This window comes from Hevea brasiliensis, chromosome 1 (assembly GCF_030052815.1).
Source record: "Hevea brasiliensis isolate MT/VB/25A 57/8 chromosome 1, ASM3005281v1, whole genome shotgun sequence".
In the NCBI taxonomy this organism is placed as follows: Eukaryota; Viridiplantae; Streptophyta; class Magnoliopsida; order Malpighiales; family Euphorbiaceae; genus Hevea; species Hevea brasiliensis.
In genome coordinates, this window is record NC_079493.1 from 82,106,683 (window position 1) to 82,119,246 (window position 12,564).

Sequence of the window (12,564 nt, forward strand, 5' to 3'; positions counted from 1 at the left end):
AGCCTGAAGTTTGTACTCTTACTTTCGAAATCACCATCAATGATTGCTATGTGGTATAAACTTTTGGATGAGTTATTAAATTAGTGTTATTAAGAATTTAGGTAACAACAATAGTTTTGTCGTTGAAGTGGTTATATTGAACTGATACTCTTGACTGACTAACCCCCTATTCCTCCTTTCTATAAGATAATTACTACTTTTTTCCACTTTAGGTATGACTTCCATCAGTATTACCTTCAGAAGTTCATGATTAAAGCTGCTCTTCGAAGTCAATAGTACTTTTGAATACCTTATTAGATTTTTTTAGCCTAGAAACTTAGCCATTATAAAATTTTGAAATTGGTAAATTGAGTTTTTCAAAAGGATTATGCATAAACTTTTTTATGATATTTCAAAAGCAGATCTTAAATTTTAATTATTTTTAGAAGTTAAATAATTCATTTAGTTTGCTAACATTATAAAATTTTAAGTATCATTTTATCATAAAATGAATTACATACTATGTAGTGAAAATAAGTAAAATATATAATATTTTTTTATAATTTTTATTTTTTTATTCTATATCTGTGAATTTCTCTTCTAAGCCAGCAATTTTCTATTTATATTAGTACCTTGTAAGGGAGAGAAGATAAAAAATTATCGTTTATTAACAGTATAATACCTTATGATGCTTGTTTATCATAAAGTGAATGAGTGAAAACAGTAATTTATCATACAGCGAATTAGTGAAAACAGTAAAACCTTGTAACTGTTTCTATTTAAAATAAAATAAATAAAATATAAAATATAATAAGCCTTTAAAATTAATTTAGAAATAAAATTATTCTTTCAACAAATTTAGTGAAAAAAGTAAAAATCCCACGAAAATATTTATCACATAAAAATATTTGTCCCACGTCATCACGCATCAATCTGCGCTGCGAGCAGAAACTAGAAAAAAAATAAAAACAAGAGACATCCAGTGGCAATTCGCAGTAATTTGTCTCAAAGTCGAGACCTGATTCCTAACCCACCCTCCTCCTCCTCCTCCTCCTGCTTAACATAGTGCATTTCAACCCCCTAGACACACTCATACATATTTACCAGTAACCATCAAAAGAGAAAGAGAATATTATGAGAGAGAGAGAACCAAAAGCTGAAAAATCCTGGAACTGATTTCTACTTCTTTACCACACTACCCAGCTAATCTAAGAAGGCGACGCCTTCAAAACGAAAATCACAATTTCTGTAATTTTTTTTAAGTGTTTCGATTTCTGCTTCCAAATGGAGCAAATCACTGCCACTTTTAAGCTTGACGCTTGTGGTATAATTTAGAAGATTTTTTCTTTTTAATCTCTGCCTTCAAAGAAGTTTTTAAGGTTGTGTTGTCGGGGATGGGTTGCCGGAGGATGGTGGCGGGGAACTTGGATCCGGACAGGAAGAGGAGCGGCGGACTTAGGACGAAGCAGGCGGGAAGAGGATCGTGTCGGGGAAGTTAGGCCTCTGGCAGAGGAAGTAAGAAGCCGGAAGAACCTGGAGTTGTTTTTGTTTGCAGTTCTTTTTCCTCCGCCGCCGCCGCTGCAAACTGGCTGATCTTTTTATTACATCATTTCAGTGCATGTTAGTAGCTGGAGTTTTTATTGTTGTTGTTTTTTCCTCTACTTGTTTGATTGATTTTTTGAAGGCTCAGTCAGTTGAAAGGAGAGCGTGAGAAGAAGTGATACTGATAGTTATGGGTCATTTGTTGAGAGAAGTTTTGAGGACACTCTGCGGTGTCAATCAGTGGTGCTATGCTGTGTTCTGGAAGATCGGCTGCCAGAATCCTAAGTAAGTTTAAGCTTTTGTCCTTTGTTTGTTTTCTGGTAAAGTGGAAGGATAGGGAAAGCAAGGAAGCGAGATTCTGAGTCTTATTTTCTTATTAGCAAGAAAGTGATGGGAAAAAAGGGTAACTACAGAAAAATATGACTCAGTTTAGCCAACTCCAACCAGTTCTTTGAAGATTTTGACATCTTGTATTATTACCTATATTTTCTCAGCGGCCAAACTAATGTAACGGTTCGTTATCCGTGTGGATCGATTTTTTCCCCCTCCTTTCTCATATATTTTCTCAGAGACCAAACAGAGAGGATCTATTATTATTATTATTATTTTTTTCTTTAGTAACAAAAAAGTTAATTTATGTATATTTGTTTGTCCTTTTCTCCCTTTGTCTCGGTATTTTGATTGATGTGTTAAATACTGATTGGGTTGTGGCTACTGTCGTCTATTATACGATTCATGATCTAATATACTCTTTTACCCCACTCCGGTTTTGGAACCTTGTGTTTTGGTTTATTCTGTTTTGTCTTTAAGAATCTCAGTAAAGTAGATTTGTATTGGTTTGACTAAACCATCTCTGCATTGAATCCATTTGCGGTTCTTAAATCTAATGTTTCAGACTTTGTCCTAATTTGTTTGATTCTGTTCCGTCTCATTTTCGTTTTTAAATAAGAAAAATTTACTTTCTAAAAAAAAAAAAAAGCATTTTTACATGCAATTGATGATTCTGCGTATAAGCTGCAATTTTCTTCCCTCTGCCTGATTCTGAAGACACGTGGTGGAAGAGAAAGCAGGGAAAAGAATTGGTGCAGAACATGGGATTCCAAATTTCTGTTGTATTTTTTCTCTATTAATTGTTGGCAGCCAAACAAATGATGTGGACTTTTGTTTTTTTATTATAATTCCTTCAAATAATGTTTAAGTTGAATTTATTTAGAGTAGCCTGTCTGACAATTAGCTTTAAATTCACAGGTTGTTAATTTGGGAAGAATGTTACTATGAATCTAAGTCATGTTCTGTTCTTCCATGTACTTCTGGAATTGGGAACCCTGAGTTGCCTTTAGGAGACTCTGAAGGATACTGGGCTTCTGATTTTCACTCCTCACAGCTCAGGGTTCAATCTGGAGAAACACTCCATCTGCTTATTAACAAAATGATGATGAATAATCAGGTTAACGTGGTAGGCCAAGGGTACGCTTCCTTCAACTTTTATCCTTTTAAATTCAATTATTAAATTTACATTTTTAGCGCTTTCCTTCTTGAACTCAAGATGTGAATTCCTGGTTTTGTTATTTAACAGAATAGTTGGGCGAGCTGCATTTACTGGAAATCATGAGTGGTTCCGTTCAAACAAGTACCTTGGAGATACCCATCCACCAGAGGTATGATAGATAACTCTGGTTTTCCTTGGGTGCCAATAGCAGAGAGTTCACAATAATAAGAGGGTGTGATCAATGTCCATTATATGTAATCCGCAAGTATAATTTGCTTTATCATCATTTTTAGTATCTTTATTCTCCTCAGTTTTCCCCACTTTAATTGCAATATTTGGAGACTACCACTACTCTTCTCCCCTCCTTTTTGGATATGAACAAATACCAAGCTACTCCATAAATTTGGATTGGTATTAATGGTTTAATTGGGCAGTAGAACCATGCAGATGCCTTAATGGAATACTCATGATTTGATTTTTCTGTGTTTTATAATTGCCTATGGTGTAACTTTTACTTTTGTGGATGTTAGGTTTTAACTGAGATACATCACCAGTTCTCAGCTGGCATGCAGGTTTGATAGCTTCCCATGCGTTATAAATTCCTCTGTGATATTTAACTTGCCGTTTCATGAAAGTACTTTTTACTTGGTTTGCAGACAGTTGCAGTTATTCCTGTTTCTTCTATTGGTGTTGTTCAACTTGGTTCTTCCTTGACTGTAAGTGCTTTTCATTCAGTTAATCTGACATTTGGAATATTGTGTTTATTTTCTCCGTGCTAATTTACAAATTCTGGTTATAATTAGTTTCTTATCAACTGTAACATAATATTGGATTTTATTGTGTTAGCAATAAAAATTGCACTGATACCACTTCTTACCAATAAAAAATTTGTCAAACATTTCACAACCTCACTGTGTTGGACAATCGCAGAAGTTGGCCAAGTGTTAGCCTAATTTGGCAGTAAAGCCAAAGTCATATAAAAATGTTATCTTTGAGGGTTTCATAAGCACACACACAAGCACACTATTAAAATGGCTCTTGTTTGAGAGCTCAGCAGGTCATGCTTGAGAGCTCAGTAGCTCATGCACAACTACAATTACAGCTTTTTGCCCATTTTAACTTGTCCACAATTTGGCCTTACACAAGCTTGCTGGATGGAGCTTAACACAGCACAACACACACATGACTTGCTAGAGCCCTCATCTTATTCTTTTGTTCTTTTAATTTCTTCATGCACTCGATCAATAATAGGATTCTATATATAGACACACAAATATAGATTCTAAACTTTGTAGATTGTAGAAAACCAAATCTTAAACCATTATGAAATCTAATTTATACTCTAATATAAATTCTAATCCCAATTGAGTTTGGTTTGTATTTCCAACAAAATTTGAATAGAAAGTAGAGTGAACTGTAACACATTTTTCACCCTGCATATTATCGATTTTCTTTCTCTTAAGTTGGTTATTGCACTCACCTCTTGGGCTCTTTGGCCCAATTAGTTTCATGTGGTTACTAATGTGGCAATGTGTTGAGGAGAATGCTGGAATAATTTCTTTTCCAATGTAAGAGTGTTATATCTGTTTTACCGTAGGGTCTTGCATGGGCTTTATCATCTACTGTATACTGTACCATGTGGATAATGTTGATAAGGGGTCCCAATAATTTCAAATATGCAAAAGGCTTGAAACCTTTGTGCCACTGTAATCAGTCCTGTCTGTAATCCAGACGAGAATTCCTTACTGAAAGGATTTTAAATTATTTTGTATGAATGCTAATAAAATAGCCATGCTATGATTTCCAATATTCTTTTGCCTGATTAATTTGTTCATGAAGCTGGAGCAATTTGTCTTTTACTTCCAAGTTCCATACGTTTATATTTATCCTTGCTGATTCAGATAATGGAGAATGTGGGATTTGTGAATAATGTGAAGAGTTTGATCCTGCAACTAGGGTGTGCCTCTGGAGCTCTTCTGTCTGAAAACCTTGTGGCAAAAGAATCTATGGAAAGAATTGGGGTGCCTGTTTCTATTGGAACGCCTGATTCTTTTTCTGGTCATTTGTCTGGAAATAAGATGCATAACTCCACTCTATTATTGTCTGGAATTTGCAATCAACAAAATATCTCACCCCAATCTTCAATAATTGCTCAACCTTCTCATTTGCAAATTAGGCAGATTCAAGATAATCTACTATCTACTGCTTCAACATTTCGTGCCCTGAATCTGACCAGAAGTTCACCTGAATCTGATGTTGGCTTCTGTGAACCAAAAATGACAACTATTAAGCAAGATGATCCATTAAGAGGCCAACTAGTGAATGGAGTTGTTGGAGCTGAAGTGATCCCATCAAATCCTGATGCATGGCTGAACCAGCATGTTGCTACACTTAATTCAAAGTCTCTATTCAGTCCCCGCTCTGTTATCGCTCAATCGCATGCCAATAGTAGCGTTCTGACATTGTTGGAACAGCAGGTTTTGTCAGATGCTATTCCTCACAATCTTATTGATAACAACAGAAATGCATTAGATAGCTTTATCACACCTCAAATGAGGACAAATGAAGCCCTAATTCTTAATTCTCATGGAGGTTACATGACACCTGGGAGAGATTTACGTAATGGAGTGAGTAGCAATACAAGAACCACTTCAATTCCATGTTCTCTTTCTAATCTGCAAAAGTCGGCAGATATTAATCACTCTTCCACACAGATGGCAGGGGTTGGGATTCAAAATGTTAATTCATCGAGGGCTGAGGAGGTTCCTTTATCCCATCTGGTAGATCAATTAAGTGCTAGTGGCATGCTTTCAGGGATTTCTCGTCATTGGAACCATTCCACAGATGTGAAGCATGCTAAAAATTTATCAATTGCAAAGAAAGAAAAAATGGATGATGATTTGTTTCAAGCACTTAACATCCCATCATCCCAACCAGATTCTGTTCATGATTACCTTAGGCATGCAAGTGAAAGTCAGATTAGTGCAAATATTGAGTATGAGGATCCATGCGCTCAACCTCCATCTGGGGATGACTTATATGATATTCTAGGTGTGGATTTTAAAAATAGATCGCTCAATAGCAAGTGGGATAATTTGCTTACTGATGTGCAGTGTGCAAATTCACATATGGGTAAAGATGCTTCAACTTTTATGAATGTGCAAGAAGCCAGTTCTGATCTTTTCTCAGTTAATCAAGGAATATCTGATAGTTGTGTTTTCTCTGGCATGGGTACTGATCATCTTTTAGATGCTGTGGTATCTAGGGCTTATTCTGCTGCCAAGCAGAGCTCAGATGAAAATGTCTCTTGCAAGACAACATTAACAAAGATCAGTAGCTCCTCTGTTCCTAGTGCTTCTCCTACCTATCGCCTTCTTCACACGTCTGATCAGGTTCAAAAGGAGTTATTTGACCTGCCTAAGTCTTTGGAAAAATCAGGGACCATAGCATCTGGCTCTTTCAGATCTGGATGTGGCAAGGATGATGTTGGAAGTTGTTCTCAAACTTCTTCCATTTATGGATCCCAACTGAGTTCATGGGTTGGCCCCAATATTAGGCGTGATAAGAGTGTTTCAACTGCATATTCCAAGAAAAATGATGAATTGAGCAAACCAAATCGCAAAAGGCTTAAACCTGGAGAGAACCCCAGGCCCAGGCCAAAAGATCGTCAGATGATCCAAGATAGGGTGAAAGAGTTGCGGGAAATTGTACCAAATGGGGCAAAAGTAGGATATTTCTTTGATTATTTGGCTTTGTATCTTTCCCCCATATGGTAATTTTGTGCTGTTCAAAAATTGATGTTATTCTTTTATCTTTTTATTTGCTTTAACAGTGCAGCATAGATGCTTTGCTTGAACGTACCATCAAACATATGCAATTCTTGCAAAGTGTGACAAAGCATGCAGACAAGCTAAAACAAACTGGGGAATCTAAGGTATGAATGGCGTATGTATTAATCTGTATGTCCTTTCTCTGTATTTGCTTGAGACTTGTTACAGTTGGCAGAGCAAATGTACTTTTTCCTGTTTTGGCAAATCAAGCACATGGGTATTGGATGCTGGGACTTGGGATGTACATAAAAAATTTATTGATTTAAACATTTTTTTGGGCATATTTGTTGATGTTAAATAAGCTGCAAGGGAAGTCAATCAAGATTTCTGCATGAAAATTGTATGGAAGTTATTGTAGTACTTTCTATGGTCTTGGTTAGTTTTTGGATTATTTTGTGCTTGGTACAATTAGGAAGAAGAGTTTTGAGTTTTTTAATTCCATTCTTTTCTGAATATGCAGATTATTAACAAGGAAGGTGGACTTCTTTTAAAGGACAGTTTTGAGGGAGGGGCAACTTGGGCATTTGAAGTTGGGTCTCAATCTATGGTCTGCCCTATTATAGTTGAGGATCTGAGCCCACCTCGTCAGATGCTTGTGGAGGTAGTAAGAGCCATTTTACTTAGATGTTGGAGCTTCAAATTTTAACAATTTCCTTTCATCTTTTTATTCAATCTTATTTTTCATTTTGACAGATGCTATGTGAAGAAAGGGGTTTCTTTCTAGAGATAGCCGACTTAATTAGGGGATTGGGGTTGACAATCTTGAAGGGCGTGATGGAAGCTTGGAATGATAAGATCTGGGCACGATTCACAGTGGAGGTAACATTCTAAATTCAAATGTTTCAATTAATGATATAGTGTTAATCCTCAATAATCTTCATGACTGGAATATCTGGTGTGCTGGTCATCTTCTTGGATTGTTTTGCCCAGCTGCTGCTCAAGTTGCATTTTTAAGAAGAAAAAATTAGGTCATTAATTAAATGAAACTATCGGTTAATATATTTTATACTTGAAATCTGAGTTGGTCAAGGTTTTTGCCAGTGTTAAAATTGTTTATGGAATGACTTTCTGCATACCATGGGTATAATGAAGTTTTGAAAGTTGACATTTTATTGCCTGAATTTGCTAGCAAGTACTAATAATGAGTACTTTCAAGAGTCACTTCAGTCTAGTTAACCACAATTGTATTTTTTATATTATAAATCTATATCATAATTTTTTTTTTTGATATGGAGACAAATGACCTTTGTTGGTTTGACCAATAAGGGTGTTGACTATTATGGAGAGGAGTACTTAGAGTTTTCATCTTTCTTGATCTTTACTTAGATGAATAGAATAACAAAAACAGCAATGCACTTGAGGGCTTATTTTTTTCCTTGATTTTTTGGTGCTCGTTGATGTTTTGGTACTGTTGATAAGAGTAGCTATGCATTTAAAATGTTCTGTCGCATTTGTGAGGAAGGTATTTACAATATTTTGAATTGTTTGAACCTTGAATGTTACAGTTTCTTAAAGGTATGGTGTCTTGATCATAGGCCAAACCTGGAGCAATAGTCAATTCAAATAAATTACTGTTTTGAGTTCCTCTTCCTCTCCTTTATGAACCATAAAAAAATCTGTTAAAAATTTTGACTAATGAGATCATGAGTGTTTGGGGATGTGATGGTTTTCCATTTGCATGTGAAAGGAATATGATTTGTAAACTTTGGCTTTTTCTTAAGCTGCTCACATTTGGTCTTCATTAATAACAAACATGCTTTCTGGTCTTTGTTAATAACAAAATGCTTTCTTAGTGGAAGACCTACCTTTGAAAAACTTTGATAACAAAATGGCATAAAATTTTCTAATATGCTATCATGCTCCTAGACATCATTTATTATCATTAATGGAACCATTGATGTCTGTTATAATGCAGCCAGGTGGTGACAACCATTTAGGGGAATATTATTGGCTTTATGCTTACAGTCATTGTATCTGATGCTTGGCCATACAAGGGTTTATTAAATGAGTAAAAATAATTGTTTCTTCCCTTCTAGGGCAATGTCTAAAGCAAAAGCCAATGATTGTTATGTTGTCCCTATAATTTGCTCCCTTGCATTGTATTCTGTGTCAATCTATGATGATCCTTTCTTTGTGGTTGTGTTCTATGTTACATAGAGGCTTTGTTTGAGATTATGGTTGAGGCGCTAAAAAGCTGCTTTTTTGAAAATCATAATTTTAGATGCCGTTGAAAATAGTAGTTTGAAAAAGCTAATTAGGGCCCATTAGGTATTGAGGTTCAGGAGGCAGAGAAGTTTTTCTAGAAAAGAACACCATTTTACATGCTGGTAAAAGGATTATGGAGTGGGATCATAACAATGCCTATGCGTGGAGAACCAACGTCCTTGTTGGTCATGGCTAGCACCCTATACATCGAATCACCTGTCCTTACACAATGGGTATGGGGCTGGCTCTGATACCAATTGATATGAGCGGTTGAGCACCACGAGTCGCTAAGGTTGAACCATGTGAGAGGTCATCTAGGTAGAACTTACCCTTGAAAATCGGCTTGTAATGAGAGGACGCCTAGGGACTTATTAACCTTTCACCAAGATTGTTCCTTAGCGATGTGTAATCGTAGTAGTTTGAAAGATGAAATTAGGAAGGCAAATCTTTATCTTAAGTTGTAGACATTTGCAGAGCTTTACTACATCTTTAGAATGGTAGTTTTACCCCTTACTTTCCTTTTTTTTAAAGGAATTCGAATGTCTTGATACATTTCATAAAATAATGAGTTCTCATTGAGAGGAAAATAAATGATTAAACTAGTTAAAAAGTCATGACTTGAATTTTTTGTGTTACATTGCTATGGTTTAATGTGAATTTTTAATTTTAACACTCGATACATAATCATCTTATCATGTTGTGCTGGTTGCTTGCCCATTCCTCCATGCTTTAAGCATTCTAGCTGAAGCAATTAAAAAATCCACTTCCTTGCCATCTTGTATTTCATAGTGTAAAATTAAGTTGTCTGAAATATTGTCACAGGCAAACAGGGATGTGACAAGGATGGAAGTATTTATGTCACTTGTTCGTCTTTTGGAGCAAACTGTGAAGGGTGGTGCATCATCGACTGCTGCATCAGATATGATGGTTCATCATGCTTTCCCTCAAGCCACCTCTATACCTGCAACTGGGAGGCCCAGTAGTTTACAATGAACTGCCTGCCAAACTGTTCTCTGGTCTGCATATGTTAAGAGCAAGCCTGTTTTTGCTTGCCATGACTAACATGGATTCCAGTCTAAGCTCTTAGGTGGTTCTAACTTTTACTAACCTTTTATCTGTCTCCCAAAAATTAGATCATTTCTGACCTCACATCTTAGAAAAGGGAGATTCATCTGGATAGTTAAAAGCTCTGCAAGAACACTCGACATTATGTTCCAGTTTGATAAGATTATTTGAATGCATGGATGAACTAGCATCCAGAGAAAAAAATTAGCAAGTTAGCCAGGGATTACATCTCCTGAAATGGTTCAGTCGTAGATATTAAGCTCCTAGAATGTCTTATTAGTGTTTACTTGACGGGACTTATCATAGGATGGAGGAGGTTTGCGTTATAGAAGGGTTTTATGGTTCACAAATGTATAGGGGACATGGGAAATGAAATGAAGGGGTTATCCTTTTTTCTTTTTTTGGCAAGACAATATGCCTTCTCTTTTCCTTTTTCTTTTCTTTTTGCTACATATTTTTCCCCTGTTAAGTTTTCCTTATTTGCATACTGAAATGTGTTTTTCCTTGTGAACCCTATTTAAATGTGTGGTTTGCAGTCTGGAAGACATTCTGTGTTGTCATGATACTAGTACCTTCTTAATTATTGTGTCCTATTTTATCTGCTCTAGGCTTTGTTTGGTGTATATCATGTTTGAATGGGGATTTTTTTTTTAATTTAAAATGCATAATGGATTTTTTTAAATTCTGTGTTGTCATGATACTAGTACCTTGTTAACTATGGTGTCCTATTTTATCTGCTCTAGGCTTTGTTTGGTGTATATAATGTTTGAATGGGGATTTTTTTTTTTAATTTAAAATGCATAATGGATTTTTTTAAATTGGTTAGATATAAGTTTTCTCTAATTGGTGAGGAATGGCTAAACAGTTAATTCTGTTTATTTCGTTCCGCCAGTTAAATGGATGGACTTGTGGGTTTGTGATGACTGGTGAGTTTTTGTGAATCTAAGAGAATAAGCTTCAAGCTGAGTAAATTTTAGGATGCATTGATTTTAACTCTGGATTCATCATGATCAATGGCGAAACTTTTAGGAAGATGAGGCTTGTTGATTAACAAGAATCGACCATTTTTCTTGGTTACTAATAATAAGGATTTTATTTTTTTGAACAAATTACTATTTCTTTACTAACTACTCCCAGCTTGTTAACATACAAAAAAGCTTACCAGATGCGTACTTATGCTGCCATAGATTCTCGGTTTAGTGGATGGATCACTAGAAACCACTTGAAACCAAAGAAACGGCGAAATCTAGAGTGAGGTCATTGCAGTTATTTTGACGTTCAAGTTAGAGTGTTTTTAGATATTTTTCTAATAAAATAGTGAATACTTAATATGAAAAATGTACTTGATGAGATGCGCCTTATCTATTTATAGCGCTTTAGAGATTTTAAGCTGAACATCATGCTTCCTTATATGTACAATCTCATGATGTTTTGTTGTTTGTTCACGCTGAGTTTGGATTTATTAAATTAACATCGCACTAAGCTCTAACTTCACTGAGCTAACATTGTCCGGACTATTCCTTGACAAAGGCCAATTATATTTGAGATTAATCGATTCATCAAGTTCGCATCAGTTTGTTGCTGGATTTGACCTATTTAAGATCCGACTGAACTTATCACTAACTAATCGGCAACAGAATTTGCTAATATCCTAACCAGGCTAAAAGAACGAGCTGGAAAATCATTGATCATAGGCTTCAATCTCCCTTTTATATTGATTTCAACTTTGGATTGGGCTGAAAAGAATTTGGGAGTCCATTTCTGTAATGACTTTCTTAGCTTCCAAACTGCCATTCAAACTATTCATCATTTGATCATTCGCATTTTGGCATGCTACTGCTATAGCTGGGGTTCCTAATTCCGCTTCTCTAAGCAGTATTTTTTGGCAATTTGATAAATTACATATGCAGCAGAAATAATAAATTTAAAATTCAATTTTTTAAAGCATCTCGTTTAAATAACCAAAACACAAATAACAATAGCACTTTAGAACATATACCTCCTGACAATTCTGCATAATATGTGAATGGAAAAATAAATTTTTTTGATTGGTTTATCACAAATCACTGATTGTTTAGTTGTTAAGTCTCTAACTATGATTCACAGACTATTATGTTGAAAACATCTAAAGCTGATTTTAGAGAAGGAAAATGCTATGGCTAGAGTACTTATATGGTGAAAAAAATGCATAAAATATTAATGATAATTGATGGTGATTTTATTGATTTTTAATGCAAAGTTCAATAGGTTTATAGGATAATTGTTTTATTAGTTATTTTTGTTAATTTTAATAAGTTTAAATAGTTAATAAATTTTCAATTCAATTTTGTTTTATTTGACTATTATATAAGTTTTTGTCTTGACATACCTATGTGTCCATAATTTTTTTTGGTGAGCCATGTTTCAATACCTCCGCAATAGTGATGGCAACGGATAGGGTACCTGCGAAAATCG

The 12,564-nt window shown here is 35.2% G+C and overlaps 1 protein-coding gene across 2 annotated transcripts; it reads left to right on the plus strand.

The window, feature by feature from the left end:
* The first annotated feature begins 1,018 nt into the window (after positions 1-1,018).
* On the plus strand, positions 1,019-10,710 carry LOC110662133 (transcription factor LHW). 2 transcript variants are annotated; one of them, XM_021821019.2, is made up of 11 exons: positions 1,039-1,599; positions 1,670-1,806; positions 2,770-2,988; positions 3,098-3,179; positions 3,541-3,582; positions 3,667-3,726; positions 4,912-6,735; positions 6,843-6,944; positions 7,301-7,441; positions 7,534-7,659; positions 9,868-10,710. In XM_021821019.2, the coding sequence occupies exons 2-11, from the start codon at positions 1,712-1,714 to the stop codon at positions 10,036-10,038; spliced, it is 2,862 nt and encodes a 953-aa protein (XP_021676711.2). In that variant the 5' UTR covers positions 1,039-1,599; positions 1,670-1,711; the 3' UTR covers positions 10,039-10,710. The 2 variants fall into 2 exon arrangements, with proteins under 2 accessions (XP_021676710.2, XP_021676711.2); XM_021821018.2 differs by having other exon boundaries at positions 1,019-1,806.
* The last annotated feature ends 1,854 nt before the right edge of the window (positions 10,711-12,564 follow it).

Coding starts and splice junctions, on each gene's coding strand:
- LOC110662133 (XM_021821018.2), top strand. CDS start 1,712: ATGGGTCATTTGTTGAGAGAAGTTTTGAGGACACTCTGCGGTGTCAAT. Junction 3,583..3,666: donor AGTTCTCAGCTGGCATGCAG/GTTTGATAGCTT, acceptor CTTGGTTTGCAG/ACAGTTGCAGTTATTCCTGT. Junction 6,945..7,300: donor AACAAACTGGGGAATCTAAG/GTATGAATGGCG, acceptor CTGAATATGCAG/ATTATTAACAAGGAAGGTGG.